Source organism: Leptodactylus fuscus, chromosome 1, assembly GCF_031893055.1.
Source record: "Leptodactylus fuscus isolate aLepFus1 chromosome 1, aLepFus1.hap2, whole genome shotgun sequence".
NCBI classification, from domain to species: Eukaryota; Metazoa; Chordata; class Amphibia; order Anura; family Leptodactylidae; genus Leptodactylus; species Leptodactylus fuscus.
Window position 1 is genome coordinate 276,538,790 of NC_134265.1, and position 20,623 is coordinate 276,559,412.

General features: G+C 40.0%; 1 protein-coding gene across 2 annotated transcripts in view; it reads right to left on the minus strand.

The window, feature by feature from the left end:
* The window catches only part of MAML3 (mastermind like transcriptional coactivator 3), a 267,295-nt gene that overhangs the window by 91,671 nt on the left and 155,001 nt on the right, over nt 1–20,623 (minus strand). For both annotated transcript variants that reach the window (XM_075288007.1, XM_075287998.1), the window contains exon 2: nt 3,865–5,373. In XM_075288007.1, coding sequence (XP_075144108.1) covers nt 3,865–5,373 — 1,509 coding nt within the window. The remainder of the gene's footprint in view (nt 1–3,864; nt 5,374–20,623) is intronic.

The following is a 20,623-nucleotide window of genomic DNA, read 5'->3' on the forward strand; positions in this document are numbered from 1 at the left end:
TCCCCTATGCTGTCAGTTCCTGAATTTTGAAAAAAAAAAAATGGATAAAATCAGCCTTAATATGGTTATGCCACAATGCCTATATATCCTCTATCTATAGGACACATCTATCTAAGACTTGCTTGGCCCAAAATGGGAAATGCAACAGGACAATAAATCTAAACACATCAGCAAATCTACAAGCGAATGGCTGAAAAAAAAAGAAAATCAAGGTTTTGCAATGGTGCAGCCAAAGTCTTAGACCTCAACCCAGTTGAAATGCTGAGGCAGGACCTTAAGAGAGATGGGTATAAACAAGTGCCCACAAACCTCAATGAAGTGAAGTAATGTTGTAAAGAAGAATGATGTGAAAGACTGAATACAGAACACCATTACTTCAAGTTATTACCGTTATAGGTGGTTACACAAGCTATTGCTTCATGGGGTGGACTTCATTTTTTATACAAGGCTTTTCCATTTTGGCCTTAATTATGTTAAATGAATATATTTTATTATGTCCTGATACATAAAACCATAGTTTTTTTCCCCTGTGATTGTATTGCCAATAATATTCTGAAATCTCCCTAATATTATGCTAAACCTCTATCTTATCTCACATGCAGGAAAACATAAGATATTCACCATATATGTAGGCTAGAGTCTATTGTAACCGCATTTTCTTCCACTACTACAAATAATATATAAAACAGGTATTTTTTCTGTACTAGTTAAGGAACAATACAGGCATAGATTATTTTATCCAAAGTCCAGACTTCTCCGCAGCTCTAATAAGAATTCTATCCATGGTCATGTAATTTATGGTGCACCAAAGACGTGTTGTGCTACCAGATCATACTAATGGACGCCTGACTGAATAGAAGGTGCCACTGCTCAAACACTCTTCCTTGTTCCAATTACATTTACCTTTTGTTTGCAAAAAAATAGAAGTCACAAGCTCTTAATATGATGGAGAGCAAGTAGCGGATTTGTGAAAGCTCTGCAGTGGTTGGGATCTATTTAGACTTTCTGAAAGGGTGCTCTTCTGCCTTTGTTATCCCTGGGTTTCATGTTTACAGAAAAGGCTATTTTTTCTGTTCAGATATACCACCAATTTAACATGCTGCCAACCATCCAATTATTCATATTCACGTGAAACGAAGACTGCTCCCCCTCCCCTTCACTTCTCTTTTGGAGCTGTGTGCTTTTCTTCCTAAATGTAATTAATGAGGCTCATCACACATCTAGGAGCAGTAAACTCCAAGCACCAGCTATCCTCATTGACATGTTAATGGGAGGGTCACCAGCGCCTGACCTTCTCCCTGGGATGTTTATATACAACCAAATCAGCCAATAAAATGCTATACATCTCAGCTATACAGGCACTGTGAAGCAGTTTGCAATGCATAGCATATTTTCTTTAGGAAATGTTGGCCTTTTCAAGCTGGATTAACCCCCTTTCTAAAATGAATTTGTAATGGGCTGGTTAAGTGGGATTACAGGACATTACACTGTTTAGAAAATAGCTCTGTCAGGGTCTAAGGCTATGTTCAAACGTAGCCGAAATTTTGTGCGAGATCCTGCCATACATTTGCTTCAGAAGCTAGAGACGCCTGCTTTTTTAAAGAGCGAATCCACATTCGCTAGCATAGTGACTCCACAAGGAAAAGCTGATTTTTTTTTTTTAATGTGGCGACATAGACACATAGACAGGGAGCTTCATCCTTTTTAGGCTCCATTCTCATGGGCTCTTTTCCATTCCGTTGTGAGGACAAATATAGTGCCGAAAAAAACTCTCAATGCAAACTTGACCAAACCATTATATAGTAACCCAATGATATCCATCAGGTTTAGAAGGGATATGTATAGCTTATTAGTTGGAATCCACTGGAAAATGGATACGCTGTGGTTGATATGACTGCAGGGAAGCCATGACGCTAGTGTAAATAGAGACAAATGGTCTGTTTATAGCTGTGCTTCTAAAGCTATAGGCATGGCTTAGTAAAAAAAAAATGCAGAGGACATGTCTATACACATTTTACTGACAAGGGAATAGCTGGGAAGAGCTGAGAGAAGATCCCTAACCCACCATTGGTATATATTCGGCCATTATCTCTCCCAACATGACTAATTCAGAAACCAAAATATACTTAATAGAAATTACAATCTTACGCTGGGTTCACTCCAGCGTTCGATCTCCGTTCTGAGGTTTCTGTCTTCTGCATGCAGAAGACGGAAATCTGTCAGACCGGGTACGGCCGTGAGTGCCGGTGAACGTTTTATGCTCTCCGCGACAAAACCGGTATTTTTAAACCGAACACAAAGTCCTGCATGTCTGACTTTGTGTCCGGTTAAAAAAAAAAACGGTTTCGCCATGGAGATCTCAAAACGCTCACGGGCGCTCACGGCCTGACAATTTTCAAACCCATTCAAATGAATGGGTTTGAAAAATGCCTGCAGGTTTCCGTTTCCTGCCCAGTTTCGGGCAGGAAGCGGAAACCTGTATGAACGGAGAACGGGCGCAGATGTGAACGAGCACTTAGTGAGAACCCATATGTTCTTGGTGTCAGCCTTCAGCTAAAATTATTTTTGTTAATCTGGGACAGGATTAGCTTTTTGCAGTAGTAATTCCTTGGTAGACCTTCTGGATATACTCTGTAGATCAACCCTTTGATCCACATTTACTAAAAAGTACCCAAAAAAGTGCCTCAATTCATATTAAAAAATTGGTGTAATTAATATATCACAAATCTATGCTAGTTCCTAACTGGTGTAGATTTGCGATCAGGCGCAGCAATAAGCACTAGAAATGTCATACTAAGCTTCCATGTTCACAACCATGTGCTAGCCATTTTTTACACTTGCAGAGTAAAATATGGATTTTTATAGAATGTCATGAAGCTTGATATAGATTTGGGTAGAAAATAACATAGAAGTCGGATGCTAGAAGTTGGACTAGATCTGTGCATACATTATAAAGGTCACATACTAGTACAGAGGTTAGTATATAAAAAATAACAGGCACATATTTATCTTTCTTACTGCTTTGTTTCCACTCAGGTTTAAGAATCTGTGCACACCTAGAGTTTTAAAGAAGATAAATTGCTGGCAACCTCTCATGTGACCTGGGGTTACTCGCAATCACTGTCTATCTGATAAAAAACAATATCATGTTCCCTATCTCCATCCTCTCTCATTATCTTCAGGACTCTGCTACAGCGCAGGGAAAGAAATGGGATTTCCTACCAAGGACCTCTGCATACCAGAGGACATGTCAGTCTCACAAATGGAAACTATGTTGTGCCCAACACCAGGGAAAATATTAGACTAATGGGTGAAAAGCTGATCATGATGTTGTATTCAGGTGCATGCTAGTAGTCGCAGGATACTACGTGTCTCCAGATGTACATGAACTACAATACCAGTATGTACCATTCACAAAATCACACCTTGGGAGATAGAGGATTTCTGTCAATAACATAGAACAACTTTATTTTCCATATATTTCCATGTAAACTCTATATACCTGCTCAAGACTTGACTTTGTGTCTTCCCAAACAACTCCACAGACTAATATATCTACATGGGAACTCCTTGGATGTATCACCCTGGTCATGTGAAACCAGTGGCTGAGATTGCTTCTGCACACAAGCATCTATATCTTGTATTAGAGAAGGGAGCCCATAAAACCTCTGATAGGGGCAGCTAAGCCAATAACTCGCTATACAGTGGGTTACAGTCAAACACAATTACTGTATATTGCACTTGCACCTTTGCAAACGAAACCCTGCAGTAAATATACATTGCTTCAAAATACCATAATAGTAAGATGTGGTGCCAAGACCAATTCTGTATTAGTAAGACGCTGGTCAGTATTTGTGCTCCTACCTGATTGTGACCTGGAAGAGATCCATAAGCCATTTGCTGATTGATAAGTCCCTTCTGCTTCATTATAAGTAGCCGCTTCTGCTCCTCGCTCAAATGGCTCATCTGAGGCGGCATTGGTGGCTGCTGCTGCTGTTGCATGTAGGGTAACATGGCGTTTTTATTTTGGTTGGCAATCGGAGGAGTCATTCTTTGACTCATATCCGCACTATAGTGAGAAAGTGGTTTAGTATTACCATAATTGAGCATGTTGGGAGTTTTGCTCATAGAGTTTGAGTTTAAGTTGCTGGTCTGCTGGTTTATCATGTTCATGTGGCTTTGAGGGAGGTAGTTGTTCATTGTGGTTTTCGGGGGATTGTTTGCCATTGGAGGTACAGGTATAGAATTTTGGTTGTTGAAAGCTTGGGGATACATCATTGGACTATTTGGCTTCTCAGTACCAAAGGCTCCCCCGTATGGGCTAGATGGAGGTCCCACAGGTGACCAACTGGAAGGCTGGCTTGTATGTGGTGGTGGTGGCGGCGGCTGCTGCTGTTGATGTTGCTGCTTTTGTTGTATGAGTTTAGCTCTTTGCTGCTGTTGAGCTGCCATTTGCTTGAGCTGCTCAGCTGGAGACAAATCAGCACTTGGGAGGTTCACAGAACCACTTCCAGAACTAGAAGTTGGAGTCATAACATATCCATTACCAGGTCTTGAGGTCTGACCAGGTGTGTGTGGTGGATTAGGAGTCTGTGGAGATTGGACAACACAACTTGCTGGTGATCCAGCAAGCATTAATGTAGATGGTGCACTGGAGACTGAGGGTATGCTGGAAACAGATGATACATTAGAAAAAGAAGGACCAGACGATGATGGACGAACTTGAGGAGAGCCCATAGAGACGTGAGGGAATGGAGAGTGGGATGGATCACTCTTTACACTGGCACTTTCTTGAGGAAGGGGTGTTTGGGCTGTAGGTCTGGAGAAATCTAGCTCCTTTTTCTCCTCAAAGTCCTCATTAAATAAGTCCTGTATGTCATCCTCAGGGACAGTATTGGCAAGCTCATCGATCAATTCCTGCCATTCTTGATCATTCAAATTTATGTCAGAGAAAAGTTTGTTTTGGTTGGAAAGGGAAGTATCGGAAGTGTCTATGCCCGAAGCGTCATCTAGTGGTTCTTGCTTCATCTCCTTGTTAAGGATATTAAAGCTCTCCTCCAGTTCGCTAGCATTAGAACCGTTTACTGCCAGTTTTACATCCTGCTGGCCACCATTCTTATTTATGTCTTCTAATCCTCCTGAATGTGTTACATTATTTGTCACAGGGAGATGCGGCTTCATATCAAGCTGGTGAAGAGGTGACACAGAAGGCAGTGGTATATTCGACAAATTATTAAGAGTGTCCATACCTGGCATCTCTTTCCTTCTCCGTTTAGCAGAGGGTGAAAACCTCCCATCACAGATGCCATTCTGCTGCTCTCCATTAAGTGGTGAACGAGCACCTTCTAACTTCTTCTGCACAGCTTCTTGAAGCTAAGAAGTGAAAAAGAAAATATGAATCAATACATGGGATTTTTTTACATGAACATGAGAGTTTACGTATAGTGTTGTATGCAATACCTTACCATTTCCACTGACCTAAACAATGTATTCATTTAAAGAATAATGCTATAGAAACAACAAGAAAACTCCCCAAGAAAATCATTGTTAAAAAAGGCTGACACTGGATCATCTAAGCATATGTGTCACAACATGTCTGTGATCGCATGGCATCAAGATGGATTTAATACATCTGCCAAAAGCAACTGAAAAACAACAAAGTAGAAAAAAACTAAAAAAAAAAACCTCCTAAAAACTCATACATGAGTCTGAGGTGTGCGTCTTCTAGCTATACGATGTACTGTGGTAGTACAAATAAAACCCATTCATGACATTTACTTTTGTCATAACTCTTTAATGTTTGAAGTGTTTTCAAGACACTCCTTTAGCTCTTCCTAAAATCAAAGACTTATCCTGACTTAGACCACAGTGCCATCACAGGCGGCGCAACTGATCCACGCAGGCATGTAAAAGCAGCACAACTGACACTGTGTCTTGTCAGGGCCTGTTACACCCAAGCGTTAGGGGACCCAAGGAAGGTGAGGCTTCTGGCTTACAGCAGATCAAAGACTGCACAGATCCACAACACTGACATCACATCCATGTCCCATAGCAGCCGTGTCTCAACTGGAAGATCAAATGACTTTAGCAACTTGCTGTGTTTATGTGTATGGATAGATAGATAGATAGATAGATAGATAGATAGATAGATAGATAGATATTGTACAGCAAGGTCGCATCGCCACAGAAGCATGAATCAGGTAAAAATAGGCTTTTCTTTACTGGATCAAAGCGGGTACATCACAAAGTTCATATTATGCGCACTTTGTACTTTGTGATGTACCGACTTTGATCCAATAAAGCCCTTTTTGTCACCTGATGTAAGCCTCTGGGGTGCTGTGACCTTCCTGTACGATATTTGGACCTGTGTGGCCATGGACATGCTAGGACTAGATAGATAGATAGATAGATAGATAGATAGATAGATAGATAGATAGATAGATAGATAGATAGAGAGAAATGGAAGTGATCACATAAATGCAAGTGCAGTGGATAGGGCATGTTTGCTGTTCACCCCACAAACATGCTGTAAAAACAATTGTTCTTATGTTGTGCACTGTTGTGTACTGGAAAACAACAGGCAAAAGTAGATGTACAGAATCAGCAAGCTTCAACTTGACATAACTATATAATGTGCACCATTTGCATCTGTCATTTTACTTTACTTTTTTACATTCTGTTGTTCTGATGAAATGTGAACCTAGCCTTAGCATGTTAAATACACGGCTATAGACTTTGTTAATGCCTTTTTTAGATTGTCACTTTCAATGATGCTGCATCGGTGGCCAGCTTCACTAATAGTTAGTGTAAACTTAGGTCGGTGCCCCACGGGTCAGAAACGTCACGATTCGCCGCGTTCTACAGTAACTGCTAAGTGGATGGGATACTTGCGAATCCCATGCCTATTTTGCGGTAAAAACGCCGCGGTTTCCCCATAGATATAATTGTGACAGAAAATCCGTGAAGGAACACTCTGTAAACCTTCTGTTTAAAGTGCTGCAGGAAGAACCGCAATGCATTGCCACCACAGTTTTTCTCGCAGCGCTTTATAGCTGGGGGTCATCTTGTGGGGCCTTAGCCTTTGCAGGTATTCTGAAAATGCAACAGATTTATAAGGGAGCCTTCACACGGAGTAAACGCTCCACTCATTCTGAACATAAACTCGTTCAGAATGAGCGGCGGTAAAACAGATCCCATTGATTTCTATGAGTGGCGGCATACGTGCGTATCACATTGAAAGCAATAGGTAAAAAAGCCTCCCATTGCTTTCAATGGGTAGCACGTGTATGCCGGAACCCATAGAAATCAATGGGATCTGTTTTAACGCTGCTCATTTTGAACGAGTGCCACACCTACAGGTCTCTCAAGTCTGAAAAATATTAGTGCAAACTAGGTGTGACAAGGGGGTGCCAAGGGGGCACCAGTGATGTGCCACATATATGCCAGTGTTTATAATAGAAAATTAAATGTGGGCCATTATATTTACTTCTCCAAACACAGGCAGGTATACACAGGATCCTAATCCATTAGTCCCTACTGGATATTTACATCTAAATTTCATATCACATTTGTCTAAGATTATTATTAACCCTAAAACCCATGTGGACTGTTTTCTGGACATCAATAGCATCTGGGCAGTACATATGTCGCGATCCCACATTTGGACAAATATTTTTAAAAAGATTCCACAGTGATTATTATGGATTATGATTATTATGGATCCATTGTTATCTGGGTTGTAAAATATTGGGATGGATCCCACTGACATAATGATGCTGCTGCTTTTTTGGGGGTGGACAGAGTAATGCAGGCTGCTATGTTATTTATTCTGGCCACCAAAGAGCAATAGGAACTTGTTGGAGAAAAACCGAATGTACTAAGCTATTGAAGACACATTTGCGGGTAGCAATAAGTGCTAACATTGAATGATTCTAAGTATATGTAACAAGACACAAATGGTGTCAATTAATTTTTATTACCTTAACACAGGCTCAAGCTTCAGCTTCTGTGTAGGGATCTTGGGGTGGGGTTAGAGACATCAGGGGAGATATGATGGGATATTCCCTAGATAGCTATGCTAGCAGTTGCCTACATAGTAGTCTGGTTAATAATGTGTCATTTTTTTTTAATACGTATCTGTCTAGCCAATATCTACTTATCCTGAACAGCGCCTGTCAAATGTTGTCACGTGTACACTATATTGCTCTAATATCTGTCTGCCTATCTATCTAGCATCTTCTCTAAAAAGTAAGTTCATTATGTTTTTTCATATTTCTATTATTATAAAGATAGGCAGGATATGCAGTAAATTCTTACATTATCTGGCCCTCTATCTGTGATATCATTTTATTTTTATATTGATAATTATACCAAATTAAACAACAAAACCCGAGTGCAAAAACAAGAGTCTTTGAGAAATGATCTGTGAAACTGTTAAATAAGAGCTTGAAATGAAGCGTTCCATTTAGAAATGCAGAAGCCTTTGCATAAACACAAGGGGTACTCGAGGTTTTATGTGCCTGGAGGAGTAGCTCTGCTCTAAACCACCAGCAGCAATTCATTTCTCCAAAGAGATTAAGCCAAGGTGCTGTTGTTATGGTAACAGTCTTTGCCTATCACGATCTTTCTTCACTGGGCTCCGATAACCTATTCACTGCCAGCACCACCTACAATGCCTGGGCACGAGGCTAGCAGGTCTCAGGCAGGTAGAAGATATGTCTTGTCAAATCAAGGGCTGGCGCTTCCATGACAGCCAGTGTTTTCATATAAGCAACATGGTTTCCAGATTTATGTTAACGCAATTAAAATGTGTTCCCGGTATATAAATGGAGGCTGTCGTCACATTCGTGAACTTTACTCCATTTCTATCAGATGGAACAGAAAATAAAGACGTGTACACATGGAAGCCGGTCTACAGAGGCGCACCTTCATCAGGCATAGCCTTCAGGCGTCTTTCTTTGGTTTCATTTACATCATATTCACTTAATGATTTTCTACGTACAGACATCACAGCGTGGAATCTGCTAATATATACCATACTACCATACTACAAATAAGGGGACGCTTCAGATCTCAGAGCCGAATCCCTCATATACATGCATGTCTGAATAGGGTGAGCATGTATATTTATTGCAACCCGGGGGAGAGTAAAAGGAATGTATCGCCAATGGTTTTATTTACTAATTATTACCAGATCGTTACATTTTCTAATCATTTTCTGATTTTAGAATGTTTTTCATTCTATTTTCCGTACATGATTATGGAGGCCTGAATATTTCCCCTGCACTGTTAACAAGATTTAGTCATATGCTTTAGTCATGGCCATAAGCATCAGTAGACTGGAGCTGACTCATTGAGATCTATAGGGGAGTCTTCTAGACATACTATGTTCAGGGAAGGGAGTAGATATGTTGTGACATCATCTATTATCAGTAGTGGATGCAATGATGGGTCAATGATGTTATCTATAGAGGTGTTATCTTCTATTGTAACTCTGTCTGTAGTGTAAATGAGGCGACAGCTGCAATGAAAACCCCTATAGAACTGGCAAATGTCAGTTTATAGTAAGGCTTAATGGTCAAAATAGGAGGATATACCGTATAAACTCGAGTATAAGCCGACCCAAATATAAGCCGAGGCCCCTAATTTTACCACAAAAAACTGGGAAAACTTATTGACTCGAGTATAAGCCTAGGGGGGAAATGCAGCAGCTACTGGAAATTACTAAAAATTAAAATGGTCAGAGTTCTTGGGTGCAGTAGGTGCTGGGAAAGGGGAAGGGGTGTTTTGGTTGTCTGTCTCCCCCTTCCCTGAGCTTGAGGACTGTTTTTTCTTCCTCCACTTGGAATTCAGCCTGACTGAATATAGGATATCTGAAGTGCTCCTATTAACCCCTTCCCAACGGAACAGGAGTACTGCAGATACCCTAAATTCAGTAGACCGAGCACTTTCAGACACATGGATACCTAATGTGTATGTGTTTCACAGTAATTTTCTACTTTTATATGTATTCTAGGAAAGGAGGGATTTAGAACTTTAATTATTTTTTTTTAATCTTCTTTTTTTTTTTTGCACTATTTTATGGGAGATTCTATACATTGATATTGTGGCTAGACCCATAGATACTGAAATGGAAAAAGTATGCAAAAAATTATCAAAAAAAAATATTTCTTTTTAAAACTTAAAAAGTAGGTCATACTCTAATGACATAATTTCTTTTAAGCAACTGCAAGACCCTACTGGTGCCAAATGTCTCCAGGATAAAAGAAATTAGAAAAGGTAAAATATGAAATGTCCGGTTCTTGTTTTCCCGACAGCAGACAGAGGGGACGGTGAGGTTATACTTATCAGCAGAATCAGCAGGACTAACCAATAATTTTATTTTGCATTCACCCCTCTTTCTTTCATGTCGTCTGTTAATCCAAGACCGTCAATGTGAAATACACCCAGAAGAGAATGGTAGACAACGCCACATGCTCTGGATCCAGCAGACCCGCTGGACTCTGATGGCAAGAAGATGTAAGGGAATGCTGAGCCATCAATCAAAATGCAGGGGGATGGTTTGGGAAGGGATTACTGACATTTTTCTGACCAGTCAACACCCAGCATATACTGGTCAGATAGTTTAAATATGATGCAAGACAGAATTAAAAGGAATTCCAGTAAACAGAAGTTATCCACAGTATTGGGAATACCAATCTGATTGGTGAGAACTTGGCTGCTCGTACCCCTATGATCAACTTGAAGCTCCTGGGCCCCCAATGCAACTCTGCTAATACTCCTTTAATACTATGTGCCATTTTGAATAGTGGCATAATATGTGTAGCAGTGGGACCTTTGGGGCCCCCTCAGGTTCCAGGGCCTAGTAGTAAGTTATAGCTGTGCACCCCCTATTGCTTTGCCCCTGTCTATGTTCATGAGTATGTACCTACAGTACATGTTGCCTCCCCATTCAATAGTACAGTCAAGCACTTTTGGAAGTCTCAGAGAGATGCACATAGTGACAGTGTGTATGTTCATGCTACTCCATTTATTTTAGCAACAATGGATCCCACTTATCGGATACCCATCTCCTATATTGTGGATACCCCATTAAACTTGTCTGAGCAAATTTTAGGTCAGCATGGTTCCTTAGTGGTTAACACTATTGTTGGCAGTGCTGGAGTCCTGGGTTCAAATCCAATGAAAGGCCACATCTGCATGGTGTTTGTATGATCTCCCACATGACTGATGAAATGGTAAACTGGCTTCCCATAAAACAATGAACCCTTATGGGTGTAGGGAATGAGCACCTATACGGCAGCCGCTAATTCCCCTACTCCACAACATTCCCTGCCAATTGAGTGCCTTGGTGAAAAAAGGGCATTACAAATGAGTGTCATAAAATTTACTGGCAGAATCCAACAATGACATTTTCTCTTGCTCAAAGGATAAAGGTTAAATGTCTGACCACTGGGACCCCGGTAAAGATAATGGGTGCTCAAAGGTTCCCCTAAAGGCTCCATATGAATGAGGCAGTGGTGTCCACGGCATGGCCACTTACATGGGAGTGCCAAACAGCTATCTCCAGCAGTAAGACATAAGTTCCTACCGAGAAAAACCCCTTTAAGGCCTTACAAATACAGGAATAAAGTATTATGTTTGTGTATACACAATCTGATTTGATACAATAGTAACTGAGCCTCATGTATGACCATGTATGTGCACGCTGGCACAATATTATATTTATAAGTGTGTGAAAAACTCTAATGATTATATTACAATGATCGCTACAAAAACAGAACTTTTCAGTATTAACTTAACAAAAAACGAAAAAACTTCTTCTACATATTGAATCATTAAGTGCTATGAAATAGACACGTTGCAGAGATGTATCACAACAAATACCAGTGACAAATAGTTACAATATTTCTCCATAACAACAGATTGTACATTCCTTCCCAGGCTAGCATGAAATAGCGGCTGAAAGCAAATATCTCTACAGCTTACATCTAGAAACAGGTTTATAGTCTGCACACCCAGATGGTCCCTGGTAGAGATACAGAGACATGGAAGTTACTTTCCACTTCTCCTTCACTGCTCTAGTTGGTCTGAAGCGACTCTATTAAATGGGCACTTCATTTCCAAGGATAATCCATGTTTGTATTAAACTATCCTTGGCAATGATGTCCCTGAACATGTTCTTCTTAGAAAATGAATGCTCAATTCTTTTCCTCTAGCATGATTTATGTAATAGCGTGTGGAACTCTGAATATCTTTGCTGGACATGACATTTTGGTCAGCGGTACCTTCCTATGGCCTATAATGTTACATAGTCAGTATGGTTGAAAAAATACATATGTCCATCAAGTTTAACCAGGGATGGGAAACATCATGTTACCCTTTGTAAAACACTTTTCTAGAACACCATCCCATAGAAATCAATGAACATCTCTGTCAGGCTGTTTTTTTCTATTCTGGTTGAAAGCAAGCCAGCGACAGATCTCTCATATGACAAACGCCATCAGATCCAGATGGAACCCACTGACTATAATGGGATCCATCAGGTTTCTGTATCGGCGCTGTGTGAAACAGCTCAGCTTACTGTGTTACATCTTCCATGATTTTGCTGGAATCTCTATTGGAGCCTCTGATGCAGATGTGAACATAGTCTTAGATGTTCTGGAGCCCTGTATTGTGAACTGCCCCCTGCGCTAGGCATAATACATACAGTATATCAGAGTGTCCATTTGCCCATACTTCTCCTTTAACTGACCTGTGACATAAAAGCCATATATTGATAAGAATGTGTGTCAGGGGACATTCACACGATGTAACGCGGCGTTGATTCTGACACGTAAACTCGTGTCAGAATCAGCGCTGCAAAACAGAATACCATTGACTTCAATGGTTTCCGTTTAGCATGCATAACACATTGAAATCAATGGATTAAAAAGCCTCCCATTGATTTAAATGTGTTACACATGCTAAGCGGAACCCATTGAAGTCAATGGGATTCTGTTTTCCAGCACTGATTCTGACACGAGTTTACGAGTCAGAATCAACGCAGCGCTACATCGTGTGAATGTCCCCTCAGTCTATTATTAGGCCTGTAGGCCAGAGTATAAATTGCAGGATTACTTAAAAATCTAGATGAAAAATTTAAAAATGATCGAAAACTCCTAAAAAAATGTTAAACATAAAACATCGGTTAAAAAAAATAAACTAATTTTCTATTGATACTTTTCCGTTAAGACAAAAACAGTGTTGCTGATGTTCTCTATACACTGCTGTTTTTCTCTACATCTTTCTGTTTGAGACTTTAGACAGAAAAACATTTCCATTAGCATTCCTATTGATTTCACAAGGATTTCTCTTATGACATGAGACATTAGGTAATATCAGCAAGCTTCTGTTCTGGTGAAAGTGAGGCCGCATGGAGCTAAACATGTATGAGACATGGATGTGCGCTTATGAAACTGCTTAATATTTAGACTGGCTGTTTCCTACTTTTAATCATAGTAATAAAATAGAAGCTATGTCTTAGTGCTCACCAGAGATTTCACACTCAGTAGTCAGATGACTGTCTGATGGCTTGTGGCTGCACCAACAGCTCTCATCTTCTACATACCCTTTATTTAATTAACTCTTACCAAGACTTTCATCGCCTTAATTCTTTAAAACTTCCATTACTACAAAAGGTACATGACCTAATACCTGCAATGAAATGTAAAGATTGAGTCCTCGGTAGTTGATACCTTTTTTAATGGATAACAAAAATGACAGATTGCAAGCTTTCGTGACTACTGAGGTCTCTTCATCAGGCATGGTATAACACAATTTCTGAAGGCAAGTGCATTTATACAGGAATAGAGTGTTTGATGCACAATTGATGGAAAGCATTACATACAAATAAATAGATAAGTTAAAAAAATATCAGTTCACAGGAAAGTTCTCTGAGTTTATGGTCCCTTTGATTAGTGACGTGGTGTCTAGTTGTTGTAAAATGACATAATACCTTGTATGAATAGCTTCTCTGGTTTGGAAAATCAATTCTCAGTTGGACATCTATTAGTCTCAGCAGAGTGGCTCCAAAGGGCGTCTCTCGCTCTGGAGGACCCAGCATTTCCAAGCATTACATGAACAGCCCACTGATTGCAGTGTAAGATGTGTAATGCTTAATTTCCCCTGCGGTGGTGCTGCAGGAAGACTGAACACTTGCTGCCAGATTCCTTTGCAGGAATTATTGAACCGGTTTATCACTTTAAACCCTGTAAACCCTGTCTTCTACACGGAGGCTGTTTTAATGCACACAGAACCTGTGGCTCCCTACTATAGAGCCATAAGCGCGTACATCACAAGGTGTTCCTCAGCATGTTGAAGTAGTGATTCTGGAGAAGGACACTTCTGTAATATGGAGTCTGATGATGCATGCCACAGTTGACCCACAATGACCCATTCTTTTCTATGATCCCATGCACATGATCATGTAAGTCCAGACATGAAATTAAGGACAAGTTCTATTCATGTCCGTTTCTTGTTCTAGACTGATTTACACTTGCTCTGTTTTCTCTTGTGTATCACTTGCTCTGTTTTCTCTTTATGGTCGTGTGCATATAACAAATTTACATTTTAGACATTGCAGATATTTTAAATTAATTCATTTATACACATAAAAACCTCCTATTGCAGAGGAAAGTGTGTCATGGTCCTGTGCGGTGGAGGCTGATGGGCCCTAATAAGTAAGCAATACTTCCCATTCCAATCTGGGTATTAATTGCCCAGAATTTGTTCATTCATTTAGTCTTAGCGTCTTAGGGTAACATAAAAATATGCAGGGAGAAGAACTATGAATAATTATGAATTTGGCTTAAGTATACATGTGAGTACATACATATATAGTGTATATGTGATTGGGGAATTGGGCTGAAACGTCGAGTACAGCTGGGACTGATGTAACTGAATAAAATTCCAAAAGCAAAGCTGTGTAATATGTCAACACCTCATAAAATATAAGCTAATAATAATCCAGTCTCTCAGGCCAAGCAGCTGACTGGTCTTGTGTGGTGACAGCTTTAACAGATAGCCAGCTCCTGACTGAACAATGCTACAGCACTTAGACAATGGCAGACGAACAAGAGGAACACAATACACGCCCAGGCCAGTGATAAAGGTCATTTACACAAGACTCCACTGTCCATGGATAAGATGCCTTGTAGATAAGACACCACAGCCTGGAAAAAACTGTGCCAACCTCCCCTATCCTGACATTACCAATATTCATTCACCAACACCCATCTCTGAATATAAAAAATGCATGGTGAAATATTCTGAAACAGATTTTCTCTTTGCTGAGTACAAATGCTATGGAGACCATTCACAAGAAATAAATGTTTTTATGTGTTTAACTTGGATACCTCAACTTAAAGGGATTCTCCAGGAGATCCTTAGGATAAATCAAATGGAGGTGAGGTGCTGTGATGGCTCCTGGCCACTAAACAGAGCACGGAGCCACAGCTCCATGTTGTGTATAGCACAGGTGATGGATGTGGCCCCATAAAAACAGTCCCGTCACCTACCGCTCCCCCACTAATCACATATGTATGACCTATCCTTATATTACAAATTCCTGTACAACCCCTTTATAATATTGCACTAGTTTGAGACTTATCACTTACGGATGTAAGTATGCTGTATCCAGTATACTGCTGGATGCAAACCATGTTAACCTACAATGCTATTGTCTTCACTCGCCCTCATGTGCAGCTTCATTTCTGTACTAGTTTATTACTAATTTTTACTAGTATTATTTCTATAGACAATTAAACAGCAGTTCCTTCTCCCCTGTGCATATTTTGTCACGTGTACTGATCTCTCTATACTCTGCATTCTCTATTGCCTGCTCTTCTTCATATAACCGCCTCTCCTATCTGCTGGTATCTCTAGCACTGTACTACTGTGAGAGGAGGGAGAGACAGCAGACTGAGCAGGTTCACATAACAGTAGATGGATGAGGTCAGTCTTGACTGGACAGTAGCACAGAACTGTGTGATGTTCCCAATTATTTCAGAAGCAGCAGTGCAGCCAGCTATGTGCAGAGGCTGCACAGAAGCTCCAGAAACAATCAGCATCATTTTGCATTTAATAAATTTAGCAAATAAGCAACAAGAAGATCAATGTGAAAAGGTGCACATTGCCTTCAATAACCAAAGTGACCTTCATCTGAAGACCTGATCTGATACACAATAGTTACAAGAGATAACAATGAGGCACAAGAGGTACACAAAAGTTTTAGGCTAAGGCCCCACAAAGAGAGCTGCAGCTGAAAAATGCTACGCAAAAGACCGTAATCATGTCTTGTCTGTGATGTAAATGAGGTGACTGCTGCAAGAAAAAACCCTACATAATTGACAATTATCATTCTATTATTAGGCTTAGAGGCCACAGTGAATAGTGCAGGATATAGTACTTTTTAAAAATACAGATAGTGACATGGAAAATGTTAAAAACACCAACAATTCTTGATATATGTCACATAACAACTTTGCTTAAAAAATAGGTAAATTTTTGGTGACACATACCCTTTAAATAATCTTATAGTTATACGGATGCTGTCAACAAGCAGGCCCTTGTAATGAAAGATGATATTATATACTGTGTGTACAGGTGTGAAAGGAATAATTGGCTGATTAACACTTAACACATTCTGCAGCTATCCACATAACACGTAAATATCATCAGTTATTACGCTTTTAGATGGTACTCAGGAAGTACTTGCTAGATAGTCATATGTTTAGCCCAATAGCCCCAAGTATGCATGTGTTAATGAGAAGGCTTCCATGGGTACTATAGTTAATGAAGTGTTAATGAATCAATGAGACCCAGAGTCCATTCACAACACCACACCAACTGAGATATGCAACTGAGACATCAGATAACCTACTTACTGATAGTTTCCAGGAAGTATTACAGCATTTTATCCACACATAGCACACAGCAAGTGCAAAGAGAAATTTTAGCTTGCAGGGACTTTAGCTTGCAGCTTTGTGTTGTGATAATCATACGTGATGCCAAAATCTGTAGTATAAAACAATGTCAGTCTTTAGACAACGTGAATTAAACACATAAGCAAGAAACCTCTAAGTTCTCCTCCAGAGGGGTTAGTTCCAGTGTATCGGCCTTGATAAAGTAAAGCTTGCTCATATATTGATGATCTCATCAACATGAGAGATGGTCTAGACACATAGACAGACTGTACGAGGATGGCCGATTACCCAGACTGCACTGTCTCTATAAGTGCAGGATGTACATGGTGTCCTGACAGATAGCTATGTGTGGGTTCTGAGTAGGCAAAGAGGAACAGCTGCTTTCAGATAGGTTTTATGCCAAATAATCTTCATTGGGTTGTATTTTTTTTTCCATCTATGAATTCATTTGACAGGCCATATTTTCCTAAATGTTACATCATGACAATTTTGGTTACAATAGAAAATATTACTTTGTCACTTTCTAAACTAGTATTCAGAATTCTTCAATGTAATCTAAGGCGAGATGCACACAAAAGTGGTGCAAAATGGCCGTGAAAAACATCCATTTTCTCACCGTCGACTTGCACTCAAGGGCAGCCATTTTTACAGATCCCCCATGCATTGCAGTGTATGGAGGAATCCGTGAAAACAGCAGAAAAAAGGACACAACCTATATTTGATGGTCTATGATGATGGTCACGACAGCAGTCCCCATTCACTGACATACTGCCGTTTGATGTCCGTTAAGAAAAACGGACAAGTTCTTCTTTGTTTAAGGGCTTATTCACATAAAAAACTGACATGCTCTCTCTTTGACCTTTTTCACTGACACAGACCCAATGGAAACCAATCGATCAGTTTTCAACTGATGTAAAACAGATTGACATCCATTAAAAGAGGATAGTGGCTTGGGCCAAAAAAGTAAAACCAATGAAATTCATCAGCTTATTTCACTGACAGTTAAAAACTGATGTAAAACACATAGCCATCAAAAATGGAAAAACACAATGGAACGGAGGCAAAAGGGCCGGCTACGTCCATTCATTTCTATGCGAGCTTGCTGTTCGGATCGGCTGATCCGAACAGTACTCGCTCATCTCTACAGACCACAAGTACATGTTATAGCCTAGTTTGCATTGTAAGGGGAGTTGCACCACTTATATATGCTGTTTTTATGTGTAATCTTTATGTACTGTACATTTTTCATAACTACAGAAAATTATCATATTTCTAGTTCCATAGTTAATAAATGAAACGTTCACAAATCCGTGACTAATGAAAATTGCCATAATGAAAACCGATGACATGATATATAATAATGTGGCTGAAGACAGCCAGTGAGGTGTATGACTTATATTTTTGGGTGGACACAATTTCTTGTTTTTTGTCACATCTGAACCTCCCTTCTCTGAATAAAATAAATCATTTCATGACGGAGTTATATGACAAACCTAACTGACTGTATGAAAACTCTGATTTCCTGGAAATATTGTATGCCACCATCATAAATTTCCCTGCTGGTCTCATTAGCACATGTGTCATATATAAAACTAGTGTCTTGTTATGCTGCAGAGGGGCGCTGCCCCCTCCCCCAGACGTTAGGGCTCAGGTGCAACTGCTAGACCTTTTACAGATGAATTCCTAGATATTTCTTATTCTTCCATAGACACTTTACTCATACAAAAGATTTATATGAAAACACACATATTGCCTACAGTCCATCACACATAAAAAGGTGGGCTAGAGTGTACCCGAGATACAATACCATACATCAGCATTCTTGTTGTCAATGATTTTCTGTCTGTGTTAATGAGGATCACTTTCTGACAATCCCTTACTCGGTGGCTTACACAAGCAGAACCAAAGCTGAAAATCTATTTATCCACCATAATACATAAGGAAGCAAATGGCTCTGGTCCGTGCAATGGTCTCATTGGCATGCAATGTGTTAAATTACATCAGCTGTGATACTGCTATGAACATAATGAGATATTAATGAGCTCTGAATGTATTTCTGGCTGCAAATTTGGTTACCCATAAAATCAGAAATCAACAGAATCTTCATAATATCCATTTTAGACATGGTACAGTAGAAAAACATTGAAATCCCAAGTTGTGTAGGAGGGAAATCTATCTCTTTCCCTTTATTTGTGCTAATTATTTTGTATATAGCCATTACAGTCTAGTCTGCAGTTCAGCGGGCAGAGGGGTTGACGTCCACACAACAAGGCCCACTCAGTTTTTCATTAGGTACACTGGTGACATATCCATCAGCTTAACAAAATCCATACATATTCACAGATGCAAAGGAACATATTTGGGAACAGATTTCTATAAAACATTGGGCATAATCCAGCAAGCATATTACTGAAGGAATCACAGCACAAATCCAAGGCTGGCACTCAAATATGTGTCCCCCTGACCCACATGAGGAATTGCCCTATTGTCATTCAGTAAGGAGTCTGCAAAAGTAAGGAACATGCTCATTACGCTCATGGATGACGGCACCCGCAGCATGGGAAAAACAACAGTGTTTATGCCACATGGCTCCCCGACCTAAGGCCCAGTTCACATGTGGATTTGGTATTCTGTTCGGGGAGTCCGCTTGGGGACCCTCGAATGGAAACCTTTACACATTAAAAACTGGTTGGCTAAGAAACCACAAGACTATAATGGGGTCTGTGTGGTTTCCGCTTGGTGGCCGCCTGAATCATGCGGAGAGAAAGGTACTGCAAGCAACACTTTTCTCTCTGCTTGTTTTCTACTAAAATCGAGCAGAAACTACATGGATGTAAACCGGGCCTAAATGGGATTTTAGAAACCCTATTCACTTGCAGGAAGTGGACTATGATAGGAGTTTCATGCAGTTTAGCCACAGAAACTATGTTCCATCTTTGGCTTGTAACTTAAGCCTCATGCAGCAACCCTACTATACTTCCAGAACCTTAGTTATAGGGGTGCAGAGGAGGCATTCATACTAGGGTCCTAATACCTGAAGGGGCCCAAAGACCTCTCTGCTACATAATGATAAGAAATGAAACATGCTAGGTGGGAGCCAGGAAATAGATTGGGCATAGGGGCCCGAGAGCTTTATGAATCTATCAGAGAATGCCGCTCTTCTAGGCACTGAGTAATTGAGAGCTTATATTTGTTACAAAGATTATTAAAGGAAAGTATTATCCATTAATTAATATAAGGAATTACAATAAAGCCTAGAGATAAAACAGTGAAATGTTGCAATTATGCATGCTACATGCCATGTACCTAAAGCTATACTGATAGAAGGGTTCCATACTAATCCAAATAATAGGGGTAATTAAAAATGGTCTTCACAGGTATATTCACATTCTCCTTCTTTTCATAAGTGCATATTCACATGAGGGAGATTTACTGCAAAATATTGTGCAAATGAAAATGAGTTCCGAAGATTTGACAGCAAGAAAGTAAATTTCTGCAAGCACCATTCAGATAAATGTGTTACAAGAGAAAAGCTAGAGAAAGTTGACACATTCCTTATTCCTTGTGTGTGTATGCCATTCATAGGTTTAGGTCCCCTATAGCGAGCCGCGGAAAAGACCGCGCTTATTACAGAAATTCTGCATAGCTTTCCTCTGCAG